General features: G+C 38.2%; 1 protein-coding gene across 3 annotated transcripts in view; it reads right to left on the reverse strand.

Moving 5' to 3' along the window:
- Window positions 1-5,350: 5,350 nt before the first annotated feature.
- Window positions 5,351-26,638, reverse strand: part of TFRC (transferrin receptor) — a 52,710-nt gene continuing 31,422 nt past the window's right edge. For all 3 annotated transcript variants that reach the window (XM_042903372.1, XM_042903371.1, XM_042903370.1), the window contains 16 exons: window positions 25,830-26,043; window positions 24,535-24,684; window positions 24,257-24,359; window positions 22,335-22,448; window positions 21,333-21,431; window positions 20,797-20,936; window positions 18,258-18,415; window positions 17,229-17,348; window positions 16,055-16,140; window positions 15,410-15,473; window positions 13,692-13,759; window positions 12,281-12,339; window positions 11,987-12,068; window positions 10,265-10,486; window positions 9,009-9,149; window positions 5,351-8,384 (listed from right to left, as the gene is read on the reverse strand). In XM_042903372.1, coding sequence (XP_042759306.1) covers window positions 8,142-8,384; window positions 9,009-9,149; window positions 10,265-10,486; window positions 11,987-12,068; window positions 12,281-12,339; window positions 13,692-13,759; window positions 15,410-15,473; window positions 16,055-16,140; window positions 17,229-17,348; window positions 18,258-18,415; window positions 20,797-20,936; window positions 21,333-21,431; window positions 22,335-22,448; window positions 24,257-24,359; window positions 24,535-24,684; window positions 25,830-26,043 — 2,063 coding nt within the window. In that variant the 3' untranslated portion in view covers window positions 5,351-8,141. The remainder of the gene's footprint in view (window positions 8,385-9,008; window positions 9,150-10,264; window positions 10,487-11,986; window positions 12,069-12,280; window positions 12,340-13,691; window positions 13,760-15,409; window positions 15,474-16,054; window positions 16,141-17,228; window positions 17,349-18,257; window positions 18,416-20,796; window positions 20,937-21,332; window positions 21,432-22,334; window positions 22,449-24,256; window positions 24,360-24,534; window positions 24,685-25,829; window positions 26,044-26,638) is intronic.

Consider the following 26,638-nt stretch of genomic DNA (forward strand, 5'->3'; position numbering starts at 1 on the left):
GTCTCACGACCCTGGAATCATGACCTGAGCTGAAATCAAGAGTCAGACGCTCATCCGAGCCATTCAGGCACCCCTAGGTTTTTCTTCATCAGTCCAGCTAGGGGTTTTTCAATTGTGCTTTTCATTCCAAAGAATTAGATTTCGGCTTTGTTATCTATTGTCTGATTTCCACTTTATTGATTTTTGCTCTGTATAGTATTTCCCTTTGTCCTATTTCATTTGGGCTTACCTTGCTTTTCTGTCTCTAATTTGTTAAGGTGGAAACAGGTCATTGATTTTAAAGGTTTCTTCTTTTCTGATATATTTAAAACCATAAGTTTCCCTCTAAGCCATGACTAATAGAACTTTCTGCAGTGATGGAAATATTTGATTTTCTGCTGTCCGATACAGTAGCCACTAGCCATGTGTAGCTACTGGGCACTTGAAATGTGGTCAGTGTATCTGAGGAATTTGAACTTTTTTTTAGATTTTTAAAAAATGTTTTTATTTTTTGAGAGTGCACGTAGGGGAGGGGCAGAGGGGTACAGAGGATCTGAAGTAGGCTCTGCACTGACAGGCCGACAGCAGCAAGCCTGATGTGGGGCTCAAACTCACAAAATGCGAGACCATGACCTGAGCCAAAGTCAGACATTCAATGGACTGAGCCACCCAGGTGCCCCAGGATTTGGAACCTTTAATTCTAATTAATTTAAATTTAATCATGTGTGGCTGGCGGCTACTGTAGTGAGCAGCGCATCTCTACTGCTTTACCACATCCGCATACTTTATATCGTAATTATCATTAAGTTCAAATTTGTCTAACTTCTCTTGTGATTTCATCTTTGGCCCATCAATTACTTTAAAAAACGTGGCTTAATTTCCTGATGTTTTGGGCTTTTTCTGGATATCTTGTCATTGCTTTCTTGCTCCGCTGTGGTCAGAGAATACACTATGTATAATTTCAATACTTCCATTGACACTTGTTTTACAGCCCAGAATACGTTGGATCTTGACGCATATGCCACGCGTACCTAAAAAAATGTGTTTTGCAGTTGTTGGACGTAGCATTCTATAAACGTCAAGCAGATTGAGGTGGCTGATAAAGTGGTTCAAATCTTTTGTCCTGATTTGTCTATTGACTACTAAGTGGGTGTTTAAAATTTACTACAGTGGGGTGCCTGGCTGGCTCAGTCAGCAGAGCATGTGACTCTTGATCTCAGAGTCATGAGTTCAAGCCCCACATACGGCATGGAACCTATTTAAAAAAAAATTCTTTTTTAATTTTTAAAAAATCTACTATGGCAAAATTGTCAGTTACTTCCTTCAATTCTTTAAACGTTTTATTCATGTATTTTAAGGCTATTAAGCACATACACATTTATACTTGTACTATATTTTTAATGAATTGTTCCTTTTATCATTATGAAATGTTCCTAATTTTTATCCATGGTAATAATCTCTGTATTGAAGTCTGTTTTACCTGGTATTTATATAGCCACTCTAGTCTTATGCTAATTTGCCTATTCTATTTTTTTCCATCTTTTAACCTTAAACTCATTCCGGCTTTGGCTCGGGTCATGATCTCACAGTTCGTGAGTTTGAGCCCCACATCAGGTTCACCGCCATCAAGCCTGTCAGCATGAAGCCGGTTTCAGACACTCTGTCCCCCTCTCTCTATCCCTCCCCCACTTGTGCTCTCCCAAAAACAAATATCTTAAAAAATAAAAATAAAGTGTTTCTTATAGGCAGCATATGAATGAGCTTTTTTCCCCCCTAACCCACTAACAGACTTTTAATTAGAATGTTAATAGATCAATAATGTAATTTTATTGATTTGGTTGGACTCTGGCATACCATTATTCTATTAGTTTTTTGTCTCTTCTTTTTGTTCTTGCCAAACACTTCAGGTTTTACTACCCTCCAGTCTGTTTGCTTTTATTTACTTTTTCAAGTCCCTGGGTGGTTTTCTTGTTTTTTTTCTATTTTAAAAAAAGGTTTGTTAAAAAAATTTTTAATGTTTATTTTTGACAGAGAGACTGTGAGGGGGGTAGGGGTAGAGAGAGAGGGAGACACAGAATCCTAAGCAGGTTCCAGGCTCTGAGCTGTCAGCACAGAGCCTGACGCGGGGCTCAAACTCACGAACTCTGAGACCATAACCTAAGTTGAAGTTGGATGCCCCACCGACTGAGCCACCCAGGTGCCCCAGTTTTATTTTTGAGAGAGAGAGCCCAAGTGCAGGAGCAAGGGAGGGGCAGAGAAAGAGGGAGAGAGAGAATCCCCATCAGGCTCTGCGTTATCAGTGTGGAGTCCATGGAGCTCAATCTCACAGTGAGATCATGACCTGAGCTAAAATCAAGAGTCTGATACTTAGGCACCCAGGCACCTCCCCTTCTCTTTTTTTAAGTTTTATTTATTTTTGAGAGTGGGGGAGGGCAGGGAGAGAGAATTTTTTCTATTTTAACCAGTTTATCACTGTAAGCAGTCAGAGGGTTGGGTTGCAGGGATTTCCATTGTGATAGTGGAACCAACAACCACCCTCCCGTGTGTGCTTTTATCAAGGTTTCATGGACATTCTCACTTATGCAGAGACTACTTTGAAAGTATATGCACGAAACTGGTGATTGTGGAAAGAGGGAGAAATTGTGAAAAACAAGAAGAAAAAGTTTTCAATCAGACCGTTCTGTACATTGACCATTAATTAGTATGTACAGATTTTCAAAAAAGGTATTAACTAGTCAAAGAAATCCATGTGAGATGCATTAGATGTAGCAAATGGTAAAGGCTCTGACTGAATCACCTAAAACAGTAAACCCATTGGTAGCCGTAAGGAAGCCATTCTGATGTATTATATTCCAAGGGAAGTGTATCTTATAAATAAACAGATGTCTTCAAATATATTTGTTTAGGCCTGTCTCCTCACTCACCATCTTTCATGTAGGCACTTCCCCTCTATAGAGCAAAGCAGTTTCATTACTGTCTTGCTTCTTCCTCAAGGATATGCATGTGGCTACTAATTCTCACAAGGGCAAGCTTGGACACAGGTGAAGCAATTAAAAAGCCTCCCTATGCTAGGGGCTGCAATTCCTGCAATCATACTGAAGCATCCCAGCTGGCACTTGTAGTGATGAGATGAAACCGTATGATGGTTTTGGTAATTGCACAGAAAACCTATTAAAAAAAAAAAGCAAGCAAGCAAGCCCTACCAATTATGCCTTTTGCTATACAGCAGCAGTGTCCACTCACCATAAGTAGCTATTAAGCACCTGAAATGCGGGTATTCCAAATTGAGATGTGCTAGAAGTACAATGGATTTTGAAGACTTAACTCTGAAGGAGTATAAAATATCTTGGCAGTAATTTTAATGCATACCTGTTGAAATGACAGTATTTTGGATATATGGAGTTAAATATAGAACATTTTCACATATTTCTTTTTAGTTTTCTAATGTAGCTATAAGGACATTTAATTTTTTATTTTTAAAAAAAATTTTTGTTAACGTTTTTATTTATTTTTGAGACAGAGAGAGACAGAGCATGAACGGGGGAGGGGCAGAGAGAGAGGGAGACACAGAATCAGAAGCAGGCTCCAGGCTCTGAGCCATCAGCCCAGAGCCCGACGCGGGGCTTGAACTCACGGACCGCGAGATCGTGACCTGAGCTGAAGTCGGACGCTTAACCGACTGAGCCACCCAGGCGCCCTTTTTTTTTTTTTTAATTTTTTTTTTTAAGGACATTTAAAATTACTTAGCTCATGTTTTCAGAGGGGAGAGTCTTACTAGAGTATTCTTAACAAAAACTCGTGACCAATTGGACATCCACATGCAAAAAAATGAATCTAGACACAGACCACATACCCTTTACAAAACTGAATTCAAAATGGATCACAGACCTGAATGTAATATGCCAAACTGTAAAACTACTAAAAGACAGCACAGGAGAGTATCTAGATGACATTGGGTTTGGCAGTGACTTAGATAAAATGCCAAAAGCATGATTCACAAAGGAAATAATTAAGTTGGACCTCATTAAAATTTATAAACTCATGCTCTGTAAAAGACATTGTCAAGAGAATGAGAAGACAAACCATAGACTGGGGAAAAAAATATTTGCAAAACACGTATCTGACAAATGATGGTATGGTTATCCAAAATGTACAAGGAATTCTTAAAACTCAACAATAAAATGAACAACCCAATAGAAAAAGGGGCAAAAGATCTGAACAGACACCTCACCAAAGATATACGCTGATAAATAAGCATATACGAAGATGCTTAACATCATGTCATTGGACAAAGGGAAATCAAAACAAGATTATCACCACACGCCTATTAGGATGGCCAAAATCCAAAACAGTGGACACCACCAGATGCTGGCAAGTATGTGAAGCAACAGGAACTCACTGCTACAGGAATTCACATCGTACAGCCACTTTGGAAGACAGTTTGGAAATTTCTTACAAAACTAAGCATACTATTTCCATATGATCCGGCAATTGTACTCCTTGGTCTTTACCCAAATGAACTGAAAACCTGCCCACGTAAAAACTGTTTAGAGCAGCTTTATTCATAGTTGCCAAAATTTGGGAGCAATGAAGAGGTCCTTCAGTAGATAAATGGATAAATAAACTAAGTTACATCCAATGGAATAAAATTGAGCACTAGAAAGAAGTGAGCTATCGGGCACCTGGGTAGCTCAGTCAGTTAAGCATCTGACTCTCGATCTTGCTAGGCTCAGGTTATGATCTGTTGGTGAGTTTGAGCTTGGTTAGGATTCTGCTTAGGATTCTGTCCCTCCGTCTCTCTTCCCCCTCCCCCACTCATTCTCTATCTTGCGTGCACACTCTTTCAAAATAAATCAACTTTTAAAAAAGTGAGCTATCAAGCCTTAAGTGCATATTACTACTAAGTGAAAGAAGCCAATCTGAAGAGGCTGCCTACTGTATGATTCTAACCACGTGACATTCTGGAAAAGGCAAAAACTACGGACTGTAAAAAGATCAGTGGTTGCCAGAGATCAGGCAGAGGAAGATGAAGAGGCACAGAACAGACGACTTTCAAGACAATAAAACCATTCAGTATTGTATTATAAATGGTGGATATGTTTCATTATAGATTTGTTCAAACTCACAAAATACACAACACTGAGAGTGGACTTTAATGTCAACTATAGGCTTTCGGCGATAATGATATGTCGATGTATATGTTCAATTGTAACATGTGTACTACTCTGCTGGGAGATGCTGATAGTGGGGGAAGCTGGGCCACGGGTGAGCAGGCAGAGAGTATATGGGAACTCTATACTTTCCTCTCAATTTTGCTGTGAACCCAAAAATGCCCTAAAACAATATAATCTATTTTTTAAAAAATGACAACTCCGTGTTCAAGCATTTTATTAAATCAGATAAGGAATTTCCACACTGTTGCACATACCAGTTTGGACACAATTATAAGGGCATATCATTTGTTTACAAAGATATCGATGAGCAGTAGGTTGGCAAGTCTAATAAGCCATGTTTAGCCAACTAAAATTTCAAGAACATTCAAAGAGGAAACACAGTAAAGGTCATGCAAGTTCTAGAATAGTGAATCATGATAGAGCTCATTTATCCTTTACCTTCAAAATGCACCTGATATCTATAACCAGACAAAATCTGAAGTCCAGCAGGTTGTCACTAGTCAGATACACATTTCATTCAGGAATATTACGCCTCTTACCACTTACTGGCTTTTTTGATTAGAACTAACTCAATCCTCACTACAGAAAAGAGGTATTTGAAGAGATCTACTGCTGTAAAATGTATGCCCATATTCATAGTATGTCTTGAAGTTACTGAGCTTTCATTAAAGTGTGGTAAAGCATGATACCCAAACCAGGAATCCCAGCTATGACCTTTCCACTTAGCTACACTAAACACCAGTTCAAGATAAAACACCGTGAAGACTAAACAGACCGTGAGCAGTGAAACAATTCAGTGAGGCTGTAATAATCTAGACCTATGTTAACTTCGGTAAGGGACATTAAGTCTGTGGACTTTTTCTTAGGTGGCAGTTTCTTAGGGTGAACTGCCCTATAACAAACAACTGATTATCAGGTTTATAATGATGGCGGACTAGAAAATAAAGTCTTTACTCATGTAGCTTCAAACTTATTTGTTCACATCTCTGTTTAACTTAAAACCACCATATACTAACGGGTAGGGAGACATGATCAAGGATCCTTTTGCAAGCTTTGCTTCCCTACACATTTCACTCCCCCAGCCCCCTGAGTCTCCTATACAAGTTTCCCCTGATTTAAGCTAAAAGATCAATTCTGGATACAAACTTGTGTGAACTAAGTTTCCAGGAGATGACATGCAAATAAGGGGATAAAGTTAAATTCATTTGTCAACAGCAAACACTGTAAATGTGGACTACCATCCCACTAAACAGAAGACCTGGAGAAACCACAAATATAATAAAACACTACATTAGGTTTAAAAACAAAGACTCTCGAATGAAGTAATTTTATTTTATGGTGGTTGAATTCACCCACCAAATGTTTAATGACCATAAAATGTTTCTGCAACTAAAACTAAAAGATAGAGAATTATAGGGAGCTGGGAATACATGTTAGATACTAACGATCTTCAAGCTTTGAAGATGTCATTGCATGAAGAAAATTATGGGAAACACTGTTCCCGATAATTACGTACACCCTTAGTGTAACATATGGAGATCACTGTCTCCGATATAGACACTGTGGTAGGCAAAAACTACCTTGTTCTTTATACATTATGGAAGACACTGCTCCCGATAATGTGAGTTAGGTTTGTGACAAAGGTACTGGAAATTTTGCAAAATTCGAATTAAAGTTACACCTTGGATAAATTGAGCTGTAAAATTTCACATGTATGAGTATCACAGCCTTTAAGTGACATTAATGTATAACTTGGTCACAATTCCTTCCCTTTAAGAACTGCCATTTTTACCTGGTTGACTAAAATTCTAACTTGATTAGCAACTCCTAATTCAATTGAATTCTTCACCAATATTTAGCTTTATAATTTTATTTGGCGTGTGGCCGTTTTTTAAAACCCTCAAGTGTTGACCATAAATGCAAAACTTCCAGTATCTGTTGGGTTTTATTAGCAGATGCTGCTTTTATTAAAAAAAAACGACAGTATAACTGTCATAATTATGGAAGGCACTGCTTCCGATAATTATCTTCTATAAAAAAAACACCATTTATAGTGAACTCTGTCACTGATAAATAAACAATAAATATCTCAGTGCCAAAATGATAGAAAGCTTTTCCAAAAAATTAACACTTTGGCCAAAATTTGGCAGTGTGTTCTTTAAAGTCTGACAAACTGAGTTTGAAATTAAACACCTAAAGCTGGTTTTCTTTCAAAATACTTTGGGAAACACAAAGACGACAAAAAACTAATACAAAGGCTTATGGGGCAGGGGCAGAGGAAAAGAAAATCTAGGTCTTTGGCTTCTGGTCTCCTCTTTTCATAAATAATCTTGAGGTTAACACATTAAGGCCTTACTCCTGTGATAAACAGTTGAACCTCACTTTATCCAGCGGAAGGACCTCTGTTTCAGACCTCACTGGCAAGAAAACAAGTCCCATCTCTTCTGAAAGTTAACTGTTTCATTCAGGGATGTGGAAACCAGCTAAATCCTTACGGAAGGCATAGATCTCATTTGGAGAATAAAGTCTTACAACCTGGTATCTCCTATCCAGCATCAAGTGCAGGTGGAGGATCCCACTAAGCTACCACTTCCAGCCCCCAGGAGACACCACCTCCCTCCTCCCACTTAGAAGATACCAGTTCATGTCCTTAGGATTTAGAGCAATAGTTTACGTAACTGGTTCTGACTCTGTCATAACTCTAACAAGAAAGAGGCAGTTACCATACAACACATTTAAAATTTTAGAGATAATCAGAGAAAAGATTCTATCATGAACATTTTTAAGTGGTTATTCACTTTAACTTGAAGTGCAGGTACCTACCCTGTATTAAAAGCTGCTGCCTAAAGAAATCTAGTGGTACCAAGATGGTTGGGTAAAATTTTAACAATATTAGGTTTTGTAGCCCTACTAAAAATTTAGCACAACCAGCCCAAGTCTAAAAATCACACTACCCTGCTGTTCTCATATAAGTTATGGGTACCACATTTAAAACTCATTGTCAATGTCCCAAATGTCACCAGAGAGGGCATTTGCAGCCCCTTGAATAGTCCAAGTTGTTAGAGCCAACTGGTTTCTAAACAGTGTTTCATTAAAAGCACTCATATTTTCCTGGCGCAGCTTCAGATGCTCTAGTAATGCTGACAGAGTGTGAGAGCCAGTGCCCCAAAAGATATGTCGGAAAGGAGACTCTCTCGGAGATACATAGGGTGAGAGGAAGTGATATTCCACCTACGGAAACAAAACATACATGAGAACTTACACCGTGCTGGGACTTTTGGTGTAAGGGCCTGACACAGTAAAACAACGGCCATTTTCTCACTTGAAATGTGAAAATTCCCCCAATTTAGCAATGTGGAGAACCAGGCTACTTATCTTCTAACATTAAAACTATAATCAATCAATCCTTTTGTATAGTCAATCCTTTTGTAAAAGTGAACTCTAATTATATTGGTTTTTTTTAGTTGAAGCATATACATGGAAAATTTACAAGCTTCTACTGTAATCGAGTCTTCTGCCTCTTCCAGGCAGATTAAGATAGAAGCAGTTAAGGGCTGAATTAGAGAACAGGAATACAGAGAAAATGATAGCTAAAAATCATTAATGATTCCTTCTTAAAAATGTTTCTTAAAACTTAAAAAAGGTTAATACTGGGACAAATGTCTCTTGGACTTCCAGTTTAGATATATTGGTTCTAGATCTTGCTAATAAGTAAGAGTTAAAAATCTGTGCTCAGTTCTAAAGCAGCAAATGATGCTAGGCTCCTGGAGTTACTACTCTGCTTTTTAGAAATGCAAGGCCCACCAGTTAAAAATTAACAATCTTTAGTTCTTCCATTTTTAGGAGTTTACTTACTCTCATGATACGGTCATTGATGTCCCTCATGATAAATCTGTTTGTTCTCTCAGCATTCCTATAATCTGTTGTCAGTCTGGAGGTGGCACGGAAAAAGTCTCCACGAGCAGAATACAGCCACTGTAGATTCAGACCCATCTCCTGAAGCAGAGAGACATTACATTCTTTAGTAGATGTTGTATTTCTAAGGATGTTATACTATATACCTTTCTAATTTAGTGATAGCAAGGGAGTTGGTTCTGGTAAAAGGGGGTGGCTCGTGGACAAGCTCAAGATGCAGAGAATGGTAGACTTAGGCACCTTGCCCAGGAGGCCCCAAGCTCTATAGAGTAGTATGCTCATATCTGAGCCCAAGAGATGGCACAATTTTCCACTCTTAGTCTCATAAGGAAGCCGTCCTCCTGGAGAAATCTAACATAATTAACTTAATATATAATCCTGTGTAGTATATTGTTTCCAGTTCAATTTCCCTATGGGGGAAAATTTGAAAACATTTTGGTTCAGTGAACTTCAGAGTCTAGTGATTTGTCTCACAATTGCCACTTTCTGATCAGTTACAATTAGTTTCAAGTTTCAAGAAAGCCATAATCATTAAGATTTGTTTATCAGTGATTTGCTTCATTTAAGGGATCTCTGTTAAATTGACTTCTAGTACCATAAAAGCAGTTAGAAGCCACATATTAATACTAATTTGATTTTTTAAAAGATTCTATTTTTAAGTAATCTCTACACCCAACGTGAGGCTCGAACTTACAACCCTGAGATCAAGGCACACACTCTACCAACTGAGTCAACCAGGTGCCCCATTATTAATTTGGTTTTATCAAGTATCTGAATACTAGGCACGTAGGATGAACACTAAGTAGGACTGTAATTACTGACTCTGTTATCTCTCTAGCTGTGACATCCCTGAAAGGCATATATGATATATGGCCCAAACTCATAGTTTCAAAGTCATGGTTGAGATCTTTGTATTCTCTGGATTCTCTTCACAGGTTGCTTGGAATTACAAAAACTTAACATACCTTAACAAAAGTTAACATAGTTCTAGACTCTGAAATACCTAGTGTGGTATATCCTAGATTTATAACCCACAACCTCTCAACTTTCAAATGAGTTAAAAATCTAAGAAAAATGATATATCAGTTCCCTTAAAATGTACTTTGGCTACCCATCATGTCCTTTCTCAGGAATAGCTAAACATCATAATTGCTTGATATTTCAGCAACAAGAACCTGGTTTTAATTAGTACTTACTTTTATGTCTGCTCTGAATCGGCTCACATCCCTCACAAATGAAAGTATTTTGTCATTATACATCTCATAGTTCAGGTTCAATTCAAGATCATAGGTAAGTTTCATTATGAGCTGACCAGCTACTTCTGCTGCTGCACGTGCCATTTTGTTCAACTGAGGAACTTTCTGAATGAGTTTCTCATAGACATCCATGGTAGTACCCAAATAAGGATAATCTGTGTCCTGAAAAACAAAGCTAGGTTAATGTACTCACAGGAGGGTCATAAGAGTAGGAGCCTCACATTCATTTTCCCTTCAAGGTGATAACAGTTGCAATTCATCCCTTGCTTCTAATACATACCTACTCCAATTTTATCTCACATCCACTACTTTAATATCACTCTTGTTATTTCCTCTGAATCTGACCTACTCCTTGAATGACTACTTTCTTCTAGATTCTATAGAATCTTTGTCCCATCACATCATAGACCCTGAAAAGATTTCTAGCCGAATTTCTTGAGGTTGTATCCTTGTTTTCTTCTCTGGGAAGTTTGGTTCATTAAATAAGGAAAGAAGAGAGCATGTATGAAGTGTGCTTTTGATATAAAGCATCACGCTTACATGTGAATTTACCTTCTTCCTAATGATTCAGCACTCGATCCATTCATACATGTTACCTTTCTAACAAACATGTCTGATGCTCACAACTTCTCCCCACCTTGATTAGACAATTTAAGTAACTACTTTTTCAATTCTATTCCCTATCCTTGTCCTTGGTGACAATTTCACTGCCAATCCTTTGATCTGACCTCAATTATTTACTTTCAGACTATACACTTCTGTATTACCTGCTAGATTTTTGACATCTAAGAAGTTTTTAAGAAACCTTCTGGAGGTCAAAAGAAATCATCCATAAACCACCAAAACGGTAGCACCTGACATCCAGTTCTTCCTAATGTACTAAATAGATACTGTGACCAGCTATTTCAATGCCATCCATACTGCTGTTCTAGCAGAAGGTCAAGGGAGTTCCACCTATGTTAATCTCTGAATCCAGATCTTACATCACTCCCTAGCTCCAAACCTTTCCCCTCCTAGTTCCAGGCCAAAACACTCAGTGATAAGAAGTCTTGTGAGGACCTGGCCTCCAGAGCATCAATAATTTGATGCCAAAGTCAACAGCTTCCACCCTGACCTCCTACATTAACTCTAGGATCTCTTCAGCCCTGGGAAAGCCCAGTACAGGGCTGGAATTCCAGCTTCAGCGCAGAAGCCTTCATCATTTTGTTTACTCATTGTGGCTTTCAGGGCCTTCTGACGACTCCTGAAACAGGCCAATCTTGCTTTCCTACAGCTTGGTCAGTTCAAAGTTCTGTGTCATAACAACCTTGTACCTGGTTTAGGAGATTAACATCTTTGGACAAACGTCTAGAACCGTATTTCGACAGGTATCAAGAACAGCAATGTCCAGCTGAACTTTCTATTTGGTGGAAATAGTCTATACCCACACTGTCCAGTAGGTAGCCTTGTTATTAAAACTCATCATACCTAAGTGAAGATGGCTTAGCAAATAAATTCCAATGCTAATTAAGCTGAGAATAATTCCACGTTAAGACTGATAATAAGGGAGCATGTAATAACCGCAGGTGTATAACTTCTGACAACATTTCAAGTACTTTAGGAAATTTGGTCTCAAAACTGATGAAAGGGCTAAGATATAACTTGAGAGTTCTTCATACTTACCTCACAAAAACAGAAAGAAACTGCTGGGATTCCAGAATACGCAAGGAAAGGGAAAGCAGCATTATCCAAAGAAAATTTCTCACTGCAAGGAAAGCAAGAATGTGTCTCTAGGTTTTCTGAAGAACAGCCTGTGCTATCATGCAACCCTACCCCTATCCCCAAATAAATTCTTAAATTGACTGTATAGGTGGTAAGCTCACTGCAAGGATAGGTTTAGATCTCTACCTAACATAGCAGGGGCTCCTGGGTGATTCTGCTTTTCTACTAGTTGTTCATTCACTTTTCTCAACTTACACTTTGTTGATCCAATTGCTGTCCCGATAAAGAGACTGCCCAGTAACTGGGTGTTTCACCTATAAAAGGAAAAATTAATTTGTCACTAAAATGAATCTTTCTGCACACAGTCATTCAGGCTAGTCACAAACATACTTCGATCTGTAAACAGTTATAAAAAAAAATTTTATTGTTTCTTCTTGAAAAAAATTTAAGACAGCTAAAACAATCCCCAATTTCTAAAGTTATTCCTCCTACACTCATGCTGCCAGTTCCTTTAGTTACAGCAAGAGAAAAAATGTTTTCCTCCTTTAACCATTTTAAAGGTGGCACAGTTTTAAAAGCCCTTTCTAGCCTTCACGATGCCTACCTTATTTCTGGCTTTTTCCTTCTAGCACATTTTATACTACTGCAGCCTAATCTGCACATTACTGCCTTGCTGGAAACTCGATAGCGATTCCTAGTTTCCCATAGGATCAAGGCCAAGTTCTCTGACCCTTGTTTCCTCCATCTTTAATGATTCCAATATATGGCCTCTAAGCCCATTAGCCAAATCTTATTCCTTCCTATTGCAAAACCACGGTCATTTGCATGTTTGTTTTTACCCAGTGAATATTTCATCTGGCCTTCTTATTTAAGTATTAGGTATAATTCATTAATTTTTTTAAATATTTATTTTTGAGAGAGAGACAGAGCTCGAGTGGGGGGAGGGGCAGAGAGAGGGAGACACAGAATCTGAAGCAGGCTCTAAGCTCTGAGCTGTCAGCACAGAGTCTGACGTGGATAGATCACGACCTGAGCTGAAATCAGTCGCTTAACCAACTGAGCCACCCAGGTGCCCCATATTTTTAATTTTTTAAAATTAAAGCCATACCCAACATGGGGCTTGAACTCACAATCCCGAGATCAAGGGTCACATGCTCTACCAACTGAGCCAGCTAGGCATTCTCAAGTTCATTTAAAGCTTCCTTGCACCTGGGTGGCTCAGTCGGTTAAACATCCGACTTCGGCTCAGGTCATGATCTCACAGTCCGTGAGTTCGAGCCCCGCGTCAGGCTCTGTGCTGGCAGCTCAGAGCCTGGAGCCTGCTTCAGATTCTGTGTCTCCCTCTCTCTCTGGCCCTCCCCCGTTCATGCTCTGTCTCTCTCTGTCTCAAAAATAAATAAACATTAAAAAAAAAAATTTTAAAGCTTCCTTAGCATTAGGACTCTGTAGACAACCCCCAGTGGGCAGTTTACCCTCACCTCACACAGTTCAATAGACTGAGAGCAAATAAGCTAAGAGCATGACCTAAATAATGCAACTATAGAATTTATTCTAAATTCCTGTACTTGGTTATTTATGATGATTGTTTAAACATCAATGCTTTTCACTTTACGTAAATTAGATGAGAAAATTAAGTTACAGATTTTGTAATTAGGTATACACTCACATCTTTCATCATCTTCTCAATAAGCGAATACAACAGTGGACTGGCAGAAACCTTGAAGTTGCTGGTACCTGCAAAGAGATTATTTAAACATTGCTTCTTCTCTAGTCAAGTGATTTTTACATGGCTACTTCAACAACTAAAAGTACTTGACAAAAAAGGAAGACATTAACCTAGATCAGTGGCAAATATGACTATACTCTTCAAGAAGTAGACAAAGTGATTTAAGAGTCAAGTTCTTTAGTAAATGCTAACTCTAATTGACTGAAGATCTTACTCCTGAGTTTGCATATGTTAACGATCTGTTTCTTGGTACTTTTTCAGTTTACCTATCTTAGGGCAATTACCTGCTAGCTACTCTTGCTATATTCCATATATTCTGCTGTATAGGTAAGATGGCAATGACAACTCATCTAATAAAGGTTTAGTTCAATTTTTAAAAAATATTTTGAGAGATTGAATGCATATGCGTGCACAAGTAGGGGAGGGACAGAGAGAGAGGGAGACAGAATTCCAAGCAGGCTCCAAGCTGACAGCACTGACAGCCTGACAGCCTGACACAGGGCTCAATCCCATGAACCAGGAGACCATGACCTGAATCGAAGTCAAGAGTCAGACACCCAACTGACTGAGCTACCCAGGTGCCCCAAGGTTTAGATCAAATTCCTTCCTTTTTCTTTCAAATGAGATATTCTACTGTTCTCAGTTCATCCACTGGCTACATCTGTACCTTTAATAACATTCAAACTCTTTCAGAACTAGTTTATCTGGTATTTCTATTTGTGATACCACAATCTAGCAAGATGTGAATTAGTCTATAGAAGTATCACTCTATATTGTACAGTTGAGTTCCTTCTGGTCTAAAATACAGTCCAGACTAGTGGTTCTCAGACTTTAGCTTATTGGAATCACCTGGAGTGCTTGTTAAAACATAGCCTGCTGGATTTATGTTCCAATTTCTAAGTGGAAAAGTCTGGGTAGGGCCTGAAATTTTACACTGCTAACAGTTCCCAGGTGATCTTAATGCCGCTGATTGAGGACCACAATGAGAATGACTGCATTAGACAAGGCAATCTGCACCTATTTTATAATTTAATGGACTACTAAGAGAAAGCAAAGTTAGTCTTTTGATCAGGGAATGGACAGTGTGAATTGTAAAAAAAAAAAAAAAAAAAAAAAAAGACAAGTGTTGCTTTAGAAAGCCTTCTCCTGGAGGCACCTGGGTGGCTCAGTCGGTTGAGCATCTGACCTCGGCTCAGGTCATGATCTCACGGTCCGGGAGTTCGAGCCCCGCGTTGGGCCCTGTGCTGACAGCTTGGAGCCTGGAGCCTGCTTCACATTCTGTGTCTCCCCCTCTCTAACCCTCCCCATCCATGCTCTGTCTGTCTCAAAAATAAATGAACATTAAAAAAAAAAAAAAAGAAAGAAAGAAAGCTTTCTTCTGGTTTGTTTCTTGGAGTTTTATTTTTTTTCTTTGAGACAGAGAGAGTGCAAGCTCACAAGCAGCAGAAGGGCAGAGGGAGAGAGAATCTCAAGCAGGCTCTGCACAGCCAGTGTGGAGCCTGACTTGGGGCTTAAACTCAGAAACCATGAGATCATGACCTGAGCCGATACCAAAAGTTGGACGCTTAACCAACTGAGCCACCCGCTTGCCCCAGCTTTCTTCTGTTTTGTAAGTAGTTTATCTGAATTCATTAACAGCTGATGAAAAGGATACTTACCAAGAACAGCTTTGTCCAGATTAATGTAAGTGAAAGCCTTTAAATGCAAGGAGGAAAGGTATCCCTAGAAGAGATGGAAAAATACTAAATGTACTAATATGTATTAACCTGTCACATAGAGTAGCTATTATTAGGGACTTCTTTTTAAATTTAGAGTCTATTAACGCTAAATATACAAAGGCAAAAATGATATACAGTTGACTTCCCTAACGTGGGAGGTTAGGGATGATGACCACCCCCACTATGCACTTGAAAATCCACATGTAACTTCTGACCTCCTGAAAACTGTCCTACTAATAGCTTATTGTTGACCATAAGCCTTACCAATAACATAAATAGATAACACATATTTTGTATATGTATTACATATTGTACTTACAATAAAGTAACCTAGAGAAAAGAAAATGTTAAAAAAATCATAAGAGAAAATGCATTTAGAGGGCCATTACTATACTTTTTTAAAGGACTAGTCTGCATTTATTAAAAAAAAAAAAAATCCACTATAAGTGTACCTGCACAGTTCAAACCTGTCTTGTTCAGGATCAACTGTAATCAAATCTAAAAGAGTCTGGTTTCTGGAGGACAAATGAAGCCAAGGGCAAGTTCAGGTGCCCATTCTGGGTATGAGTGTTATACAAATAATACCTCTAGCCATTCAGTGGCACCAACAGCTCCGAAGTCTCCAGCACTCCAGCTGGCAAAGACAATGCTTCTGCTGGGTTTAAAGCCACCTAAAAGATAGCAAAAAAGTTAATTTTATCTTGGGAAAGGTTATAGGTAGGCAACTGACTTCAGATGAAATCAGAAATTTCTAACTCAAGACAGCAGATTCAAAAATATTTCTTTCCCTTTTGAGGCCCCAGGTGAAAGAACAAAAAAAAGTAAGAATAAATTTTAAAGGTAATCTACAAAAAAAGAAGAGAACATTTGCAAATAAGATTTCAAACACATAGTAGAGACCAGTTTTTACAGGAAGTCACTTTTGTTTCAACTCCATTCTTTGAGCCCCCCTAAAATTCTGCACCAAGAGATACTTGAAATCGCAGTGTAACTACAATGTGTCTCTTCTCTGAAAAGAATCTGCATAGAAGTCAGTCACTGAAAACATAGGGTTACTTTACAATTGTTACCAAACAGAGTAAATACTTACAAATTTAAGTTATGAAAAAGTTTACAGAGAAATTACATTAATGACAGCTCCCCTCCAAACCTCCCCTTTTCCTGGGTATGCATTTTTCTGTATTATGTACTTTTCCACAAAAGTTAATAAGCACTGCAACTTACCCATGGCCCAAGGATTCAAGAATGTGATAGGGGTTTGTATGTGTGTGTGGGTGTGTGTAGAGGAGCGGCAAATACCAAGGGAGAAAGGCTTGAAAGTGTTTATATATTATAAATATATAAAAACATATCCAGTATTATGCCTATAAACATAACACATCAAGTTACATATTATAATTTTATACCAAAATTATAGAAACTTAGTACAGAGGTCTGCCACTGCTTGCTTTAAAATAGATTTCTTAGGGACCACGCTAGATTAGCCATGTCATTCTGAATATGTCAGACTAAGAGCTAGGGTCCAGTACAACACTTTTTGAGTGTCTCATCAAAGTTGATTCCCAGTGCAAAGACACTGCATGGAAAGCTGTTTCAAAGTCAAAGGCAGATCCAACAAAAGATGATCTGCTTTTGTGCTCAAACACAGAGTCCAGCATAAGTGAACCACAATAATATGGGCCAAAGTGAGAAAGCATATAGTATTTAGAACTATATACAGCAAATAGATATTCAAGGGTCCTCACAATTTGTACTCTACCTTTTAAGACCATATCAGAGAGTATCCGTGCAAGTTCCAAGAGGAGAGCTGTTCCTACGCTAGACTTTGCAGCTCCAGGACCCCAGGCATCCCTCTGAGCCCCTACTACAACATAGTGATCTTTAAAAAAAAAAAAAAAAAAAAAGAAATTACACAATCAGCTTTTAAACTGTTTTTAATACTGAGCTTTAAACTCTAGAACAAGCATGTTTGTAAGAAGGATAAAAATGCAATATATGCATTAAGGATAAGAGAACCTTTCTTCATAGCTGACTTAGGACTCTAGGAATTAAAAATTTACATGACAATACTAATCTCTTTTTCCTTGTTAGTATTATTACTCTTTTCCACATTACCAGTTAAGTTTACTTATCGACTACTAATTTGTACTACTTAATTGTTTAATCAGCGACCAAGTCCAAGGGCTTTCCTTACTAAATGACATGACTCTTAGATTCTACTTAAATAGATAGACTGTATTGACTACTTCTACTTAATTGGTTAATAAGCAACCAAAGTCCAAGGGCTTTCCTTACTAAATTACATGACTATTAGATTCTACTTAAATAGACAGACTGCATATTTCAAGGACCAATCAATAAACCACAACCCACATGCCCATTCATTATGTATTGGTTACAGCTGTTTTCATGCTACAACGTCAGCGTCAGCATAGTCAGCTAGTCAGAGTTAAGTAAGTAGTTGCAACAGAGACTGTATATCCTGCAAAGTGTTTATCTGCCCCCTTAAGAAGTAGTTTGCTTACTGATGACATATTCAATAACTTGAAAGAGATTCTCTAGTCACAGTGGTCAATTTTTGACAAATTAATTTCCTAGGGCCTTATTACCTCCCAATAAAACTGACACCTAAACAGTTCACTGTAGGACAGACCAGAGCACTCCACAAAACCAAGCCAAAGCCAGCCTTCCTGTACTCTCTTCTGGCCACATTCTTATGAACTAGGAAAACAGAAACAAACTAACAAACAAAAGAAAAAAAACAAAACAAAAAATCAAAGGTCTTTACCAGGTTCTTCAAAACCTTTAATAACTCCAAACACGTTAAAAATTCTTATCTCTTTCAGCACGTTGTTCACAGTGAGCTTCACATTCCAGTTCTGTGAGGTTTCCAGCCTACAGGAGGAGTCTGTTTCCCAAGCAGAAGGACAGTCTCCTTCCATATTTCTAGAAGTAGAAAACAGACATTAGAGTTCTGATTATTATGGCTTCCCTTAGGTTTACAAAATCAATCTTCCTTACTCTCCAGTCAAGTTTTAGGCTAAGAGGACATATAAAGAAAACATATACAAAATTTACTCCCTGGTGGCTAACCATTTGTGTCTTACTCCGATCTGTAGGCAATCATCTGAAAATCATCAGTTATCTCCTGGTTTAAACAATGTTTTAAAAAAATTTCTGTACCTATCCTCATCTGAAATGTGCCTTTCTGCCAGAGACACAGCTATCATTTACATGTGAAGTAGATACCAAGATGGACTCAGAATGAAGTTCTGACATAAAAACCCATGAGTATATTCCCATGTTTCCTGACTCTCTACACTAACTAGTATACATTCTTTTTTTTTTTTTTTTTTTTTTTTTTAATTTATTCTTGAGAGATAGAGACAGAGCATGAGCAGGGGAGGGGCAGAGAGAGAGGAGGAGATGCAGAATCCGAAGCAGGCTCCAGGCTCTGAGCTGTCAGCACAGAGCCCGACGTGGGGCTCGAGCTCACGAACCGCGAGATGATAACCTGAACTGAAGCCGGAACTTAACTGACTGAGCCACCCAGGCGCCCCTATACATTCTTATCATAATTATAAAAGAATATTTTTATGCTGCTGATAGTTACGTATCTTCCCCTGTCTAATTCCTCATGTTACCCAATGACTGCTCTATTTACATAAATGTCAAAATATGATTACCCCACACTACACAAGGATAAGACAGGGAAGGGAGCTGGCTTCACAGGTTAGGGAAGACCTGTAGGTGGAGGTAAGAATGATCTGATTCGAAGTTTGGTATAAGTCAATAAAAAATCACCATTTTTAAAATGCTTCATGGGATGCCTGGGTGGCTCAGTCGATTAAGCGTCCGACTCTTGATCTCTGCTCAGGTCATCTCATTGTTTATGGGATGGAGCCCTATGTCGGCCTCTACGCTAATAGCATAGAGCCCACTTGGGATTCTCTCTCTGCCTCTCTCTCTCTCTCTCTCTCTCTCTCTGCCCTCCCCGCGCATGAGCACTACTCTCTCTAAATAAATAAATTTAAAAAAAAATGCTCGTAGATAGCATGGTTAATAGTCACATGGTGTTACACATGTGTCCTTACATGTAAATGCTCTTCATTTGAAATCAGTCACCCTGCTAAGTAGATTATATTTTAGCTATCCAATTAAGTGAAAGAAACATGATCAGTGGGGTTAGAGTAACTTGTTCTACATCACACAGAAAATCTAAGTGTCTGAGACCAGATCTACATTCTATACCAATACCAGGTGGGAAGTATGTCTAGATCAAGATAAAAACTAATGACATGTACTCTAATCAGACGGGGTTCTATTTTTAAAGACAGATACTAATACATTAGGGAGGATATCCAGGACTAATCATGACTGTAAAGCATCTGGAAACTGTCATGAGAACTGAAGATATTCCATTATAGACAAGAAAATTTGAACTGTTGTTGCTAAGAAGAAAATCTAGAACTAATCGGTGTTACAGGGAATAAGATTTCAGTTCAACATGAATTCTAACAGCTCTTTTCCAATAACTGAATAGGTTGCCAAGGGCAACAAAGTGCTTTACCTCAGGAAGTCCTCAAGGAGAAGCTATGCCAGGAATAGTATACAAGGAATTCACTGGGTAAATTGAACAAGGACTTGCAGAGTTTGTAAATCCAATGTCTAATTATTAATATCACTTTATGGAGGAAAAACTTCATGTTTATCTACACCAGCGTAAGAGCTATCCACCCCACGAGATGCCAAATATGGAAAACTACAGCCAATTATCTAAAATGCTATCAAATTGAGGCGACTTTTAAGCGTATGACTCTTGATTTTGGCTCAGGTTATGATCTCATGGTTTGTGAGTTCAAACCTTACATCATGTTTTGTGCTGACAGGGTGGAGCCTGCTTGGGATTCTCTATCTCTCCCTCTCTCTCTCTGCCCCTCCTCTGCTCATGCGCACTCTCTCTCTCTCTCAAAAACAAAGTAACCTTTTTTTTTTTTTTTTTTAACGTTTATTTAGTTTTTGAGAGAGACAGACAGAGTATGAGTGGTGGAGGGGCAGAGAGAGGGGGAGACACAGAATCGGAAGCAGGCTCCAGGCTCTGAGCTGTCAGCACAGAGCCCAATGCAGGGCTCCAACTCACAGACCCAGAGATCATAACCTGAGCCGAAGTCAGATGCTCAACTAACTGAGCCACCCAGGCGCCCAACAAAATAACTTTAAAAATAAATAAATAATAAAATGTTATCAAATTAACTTAAGGAGATTATTATTCCTTTCTACTCATAAAACCAGTTTTCAAAAAAGACAATTTTCAAATAAGAACTTACCCAAACAACTTTTCTGCAGTGGCTCTGGAGATTGTTTGGACAGGTATATTCGGCAATCCTGATGACTGCGATGGTGGAAACTGAGTATGATTGAAAGAAGGGAATCCAGGTGTATATGGGTCACCTGTTCCCAGATGGGCCTAGTTAAACAAAAAAGTAATGTGCTCTGTCAGACATTTATTCAAGAAATCCTTAGAAGATTCAGACTCAGTATGAGGGTATAGCCTAAATTTAGTTTAGCAACTCAAACCATGAAGGTCTGAGTGGCTCTAAAATATGTGACTATTATTTTTATATGGCAATGGCATATGCCAAATCTCAATTCAAGACACTATTGAAAAGGTAATGTTAGCAATAATAACTAGGTCTCAAAGTCCCATAATCCATTTTCTTGTTACTGCTAAGACCCTCCCAGAAAAAAAAAAAAAAAAGAGTATTTAATAAGGAAGGCATGTTACACTTCTACTAATGCAGATGGAATCCAGCAACAATTTGTAGAACCCAAAAACTCATTTACGTAAGAAATAAGAACTCACATGTCCAAAGAATGGAATCTCTGCATTAGTAATGGGAAATTTAGCCTGGTCCATGTATATCAAGACACCAATTGCATTGAAGCTTTCAGCATTTGCAACCTAAAGAAAAACATGTAAAGGTCAGAAGGTGAAGATAGTGTTGGGCTTTATGCTAAGACAAAAGGTTACAGAGGACTGCACTGAAACTCCCAAATGTTGCAAATAGCTTACATGTTGAGAAAAAATACTTCCCTTAACTAACTCATTAAGAGAGTTTCAAAGATAAGAGAAATAATAAAAACCCATCTAACACAACCACTGTCTTTTAGTATGTTCCATTCTAGGCCCTTATTACATAGGTTTGACTTTCAATTTTCTTCTTCAAAAAACATAATTATACGTATATATTCCATATATACATAAAATTTGGTTATATAGAACTTAACAAAGCACCTTAACAATAATTTAGCAATTCTATGTAACAACAGAATATTGTTATTTTAAATTTAAACTGCTTTCACTGAAGCATTTCTGATTACCCCATTGTCACCGAAAGACAATGACTACAGAATACTCCAAGTGGCTATGCCATAGTCCTGGAAGTATCCTACAGTTTAGATAATTAGAACTTATTTGATTTGTTGAATACTTTAATAAATTCAAGTTTAGGGGTGCCTAGGTGGCTCAGTAAGTTAAGCGTCCGACTTCGGCTCAGGTCATAATCTCCTAGTCCAGGAGTTCGAGCCCCGCACTGGGCTCTGTGCTGACAGCTTAGAGCCTGGAGCCTGCTTCTGATTCTGTGTCTCCCTCTCTCTCTCTGCTCCTCCCTGCTTGAGCTCTGTCTCTCTTTCTCTCAAAATTAAACAAACATTAAAAAATAAGTAAATATAAAATAAATTCAAGTATATTATTAGGTATGAGAGTTTAAGACTGATGGTTTCCAGAATGTGAAAAAAAATAATCAATGATACCACTTAAAGGAAGAATAGTATGATACCAGTGTATTTAATAACTTATACTCACCTTTTCAGCAAAAGTGATTTTCCCTGCTCTAACAATCACTAAAGATCCATTCACAGGAGAGTTTAAATTCTCAAAGTCTTTTTTAGTGCCAAAATTAGCATGGACCAGTCTACCCTAGAATAAAAACATGAGATTTAATGAGCATTACGGTATTAGAACAGCCGTAGAGTCTGAGAGAGGATAGTTTTACAGATCAAACCCAATAGAGAAAAGAGAGATAAAAGGAGGCCAAAGCCTAAAAGGATGTAAGAATTCTAGTCAACCTAGTCAGTTATTAGGAGTGAATCAAGACTCTGGCCTCCTATAGTCACATCTTGCATCATCACATGCTGCCTTGAATCTAATTTGCATTGCTCTTGACATTTAATCTCTTTTACATTGCTTCCAATATTGTGTGGGGAGAGAAAGGCTAACAGAATATGATAAACAAAGAGACATATACCAATATAAATACTGTAGGTTAGCCCTGGCTGCACCAATTACATAAAGTTCCTAACACATGAATGCTAGATAATTGAGGACATACATAAAAATAGGTCTTAATGGAAAGTTCTGATAAGAAATCTGTATGAAAATTGTTAAACACTATCTATCACAATAAAGTGCCTTGCATAGATCAATTTTTAGATATTTATAAAAGCTGTCTCATAATATTCCTAAACTATTAATAGAGCTATATAAACTGATCCTGACAACCAAATAACCTAAATATAGAAAGCTTGCAGGTGAACTAAAACCTTCAATGTTTCTGACAGAACAGTGTACCCACCTCCAAACCCCCAGGTTATAGGTAGTCAGGGAAAGTGATATAGCACAGGTAAAACTTCATCTGGCTTGAAAGGCATCCAGTAGATAGACCCCTGACATACAAACATTTGTTTTTTAAAACCTGAAAAACCTAGGTAGATCTATCAACTGTTTTTTAAATTTCTGCAGTAGTTTGGCCATATTTGCCTAAATTAAAGATTCAAGCTAAGACTGGACTCCAGCCAAGATGGTTACTTATATTATATCTGTCCCCACATAAAGTGGCATCTTTTTTTTTTTTATTTAAAAAAAAAATTTTTTTTTAACATTTTTATTATTTATTTTTGAGACAGGGAGAGACACAGCATGAACAGGGGAGGGTCAGAGAGAGGGAGACACAGAATCTGAAACAGGGTCCAGGCTCTGAGCTGTCAGCACAGAGCCTGACGCGGGGCTCGAACTCACGGACCGTGAGATCATGACCTGAGCAGAAGTCGGCCGCTTAACTGACTGAGCCACCCAGGCGCCCCCATAAAGTGGAATCTTGATACACACATTCACTCAACAAACACCATCTGTCAGGCACTGTCCAAGGCTCTATGACACAGCAGTAAATGAAGCCAACCTCTAGCCCTGCATGTAGCTTTCATTCTAGTGTGGAAACAAATGAGTAATGTCCGGGGTGTAAGTACGAGTAAGAAAAATAAAGCGGATAAAGGGAAGTGATTGGAGGAGGGCCATTTTTAACAAGATAATCAAGGAAGACTTCCCTAAGGTGGTAACACTGGAAAAGACACTTGCACAAAAGGAGGGAACAGGCCATATTGGTATTCAGGGGAAGAGTGGGCCTGCAGAAGGAAAGGGAGTTTTATAAAAGCCTTGAGGTGGAAGCATGCCTGCATTTGAGTGGTTTAGGAACACTGGGGAGGCTGGAGTGGCCGGCAGAGTGCAAGAGGAAGAGAGCAGTAGGATTACTTAGAGCCTTGCCATCCTGAAAGAAGACCTAGGATTTTACTTTCACTGTGGCATAGGATGGCTGAGAATAAGAATATCTCACAATCAGTTACATTTTAAAAAATAAATTTATACCAAAATTCCTAAGAAAGGTAACGACAATGAGTTTCTGAGCTCTTCAACAGGGAAGACCATCTCATGCACCGTTTCGCCTTACTTACAGTAACTGTTGCTGCTTTACTGTATGCCACATAGCCCTCTGGACTCTCCACCAGGTATACCATGCCACTGTTCGTGCCCACTATGGTCACTGAGTTTGAAGCACTGGCAAAAAAAGATTAAGTTAAGATGAAGCTGAAGCTAAGGACAGCCTTGGGAAAAAAATGGCTTTAGTACATTTAGCATCTGATTTGCATTATTTATTCTGAAAGTCTTTGCTGTATTAGCACACCTGAAAATAGCTACTTCCAGAAAATAAGTTTACCATCTTTCAACATACCTGCCTTTGACCTGAACCTTAACAAAATGTTCATCATGCCAGGCTTTGCTAAGTTGAAGCTCACGGAATCGGTTCTCAATATAAAAGGCAAGGCTTTCATCTTTTTGAGATCCAGCCTCACGAGGGAAATATGAATTTTCATTCAGCTGCCTAGAGGAAAAAAGTCACTGTTACATGAACTAAAATTTAATTTAAAATAAACAATGAACTGAAATATCAAGAAAATTGTTTTAAAATAACTCAATACTATTCATCATAGCTAAGATAACTATGACCCCAAATTTCAAGGTTGACTACAGACAAACTTAGAAGAAAAAAAATTATGCCCAATGTCTAAAGGAATTTATGACTTTAGCTTTATCCAACCTCTGAATCCAATGTATAGTACTCCATCAAGAGCCCCATCTTAACACATATATGTGCTTAGGGTAATTTTAGGGGAAATGAGTAAGCAAAATCAAAGTATTACTGTTGGTGAACTCAAGATGTACAGCTTTAATTTTCACCTTTGAAACAAAACTACTCCTTGTTCTGATCTCCTATGTCTCACTGTAAATATATATACATCATATTAGTTATTTGATTTTTGTTTGGTAGACTACACTCTTATGTTATCCGTAATGCCTGGTATACAGTATATACAAAAGTATTCATTAGATGAAGTAAAAATGCCAAAATTCCTCATCTAAGACTAAGAAAATCATTGTACCACTGTAACTACTGGAAGCCAGCTAATAAGTAAACGATGAATACGTTCTTTACACGGGGTTATGTATGTGTCTAAGGAAGGTCTTCAAAATCGAAGGACAGAAACCTTAAGGACACTTCTAAGGCTATATGGATTAATGAGAACCAGAAGAAATCACGAATACTAGAGACATGATACGTCTCTATATCAAGTCGGGCAGTCAAGTTAGTCCTGATCTAAAGAATAAAAAAGGCTACTGATGCCCTTGTTGATGGTAGCAAAGCTCAGTGTGCCTTACAAGGGGTTGAGATGAAAATCAAAGCAAAGAAAGTCTGACAGCAGGCAACAAGCTTAAAAGACCAGATGACAAAAAGATCAAAGACCTCTGAATTTTTTAAAGAAAAAGGAGTGTCCTCACAAAAATTTTTTCCCCATCCAACAAGTTTGAATTCTTTACTAATTCTTTACCCTCCAGCTAAACATGGGAAGTCTCCCCTACTGTAAGAAGTCTTTCCTCCAGACTGTCATGTTTGTTTTGTTTCACTGCTCTGAATAATCAGTATTTGTTAGGGACTGAGATTAAATTTGTGAAGTAGCTCAAGTTTACCTGATGGTGCTGGTGAACTCTGTGTTACTCAGTTTCTCTGACAGCATTGTTTTGAGGTCCGACCAAAATAAGTGAGAAGGTGCTTCAGGAAAGTACTCTTCTGTTTCTGAAGGTTCGGTTCCCTCTACCTCCAGAGACTCTGTTCCTGCTGGTCTCTCACATTCAGACTTTGCTTCTACACGTTTACAATAGCCCAAGTAGCCAATCATAAATCCTATGGATAAAAAGTTTCAGAACTGACAATATATTCCTATAGGAACTGTTAATATTTTCAGCTAAGCCTTGAAAATACTGGCTTTAATCAAATTGTAAGCAGTTGGAAAGTAAGTAATGAATGTCAATTTTTTTATATTTTAAACCATTCAATGTAATAAATCATACAGTTGACTCTTGAACGATGCAGGGGTTAGGGGTGTATACCCCCACACAGTAGAAAATCTGCATGTAACTTTTGACTCTCCAAAAACATTAACTACTAATAACCTACAGTTGACTGGAAGCCTTATGGTACCATAAAGAGTTGATTAACACATATTTGTATGTTATATATGTTATGTGCCACATTCTTACAATATCTGTCTTTTTCTTATCTTTTTCAGTATTTCTACACTACACAGTTGGTGTGCAAGTTTTTCAAATTGTCACAAATCTCCAAAAACTTTTCCAATGTATTTATTGAGGGGCACCTGGGTGGCTCAGTCAGTCAAGCGTCCGACTCTTGGTTTCATCTCAGGTCATGATCTCACGGTTCATGGGTTCAAGCCCTCCATCTGGCTCTGCGCTGGCAGTGCAGAGCCTGCTTGGGATTC

The sequence above is a fragment of the Panthera leo genome, chromosome C2 (assembly GCF_018350215.1).
Source record: "Panthera leo isolate Ple1 chromosome C2, P.leo_Ple1_pat1.1, whole genome shotgun sequence".
Classification (NCBI taxonomy): Eukaryota; Metazoa; Chordata; class Mammalia; order Carnivora; family Felidae; genus Panthera; species Panthera leo.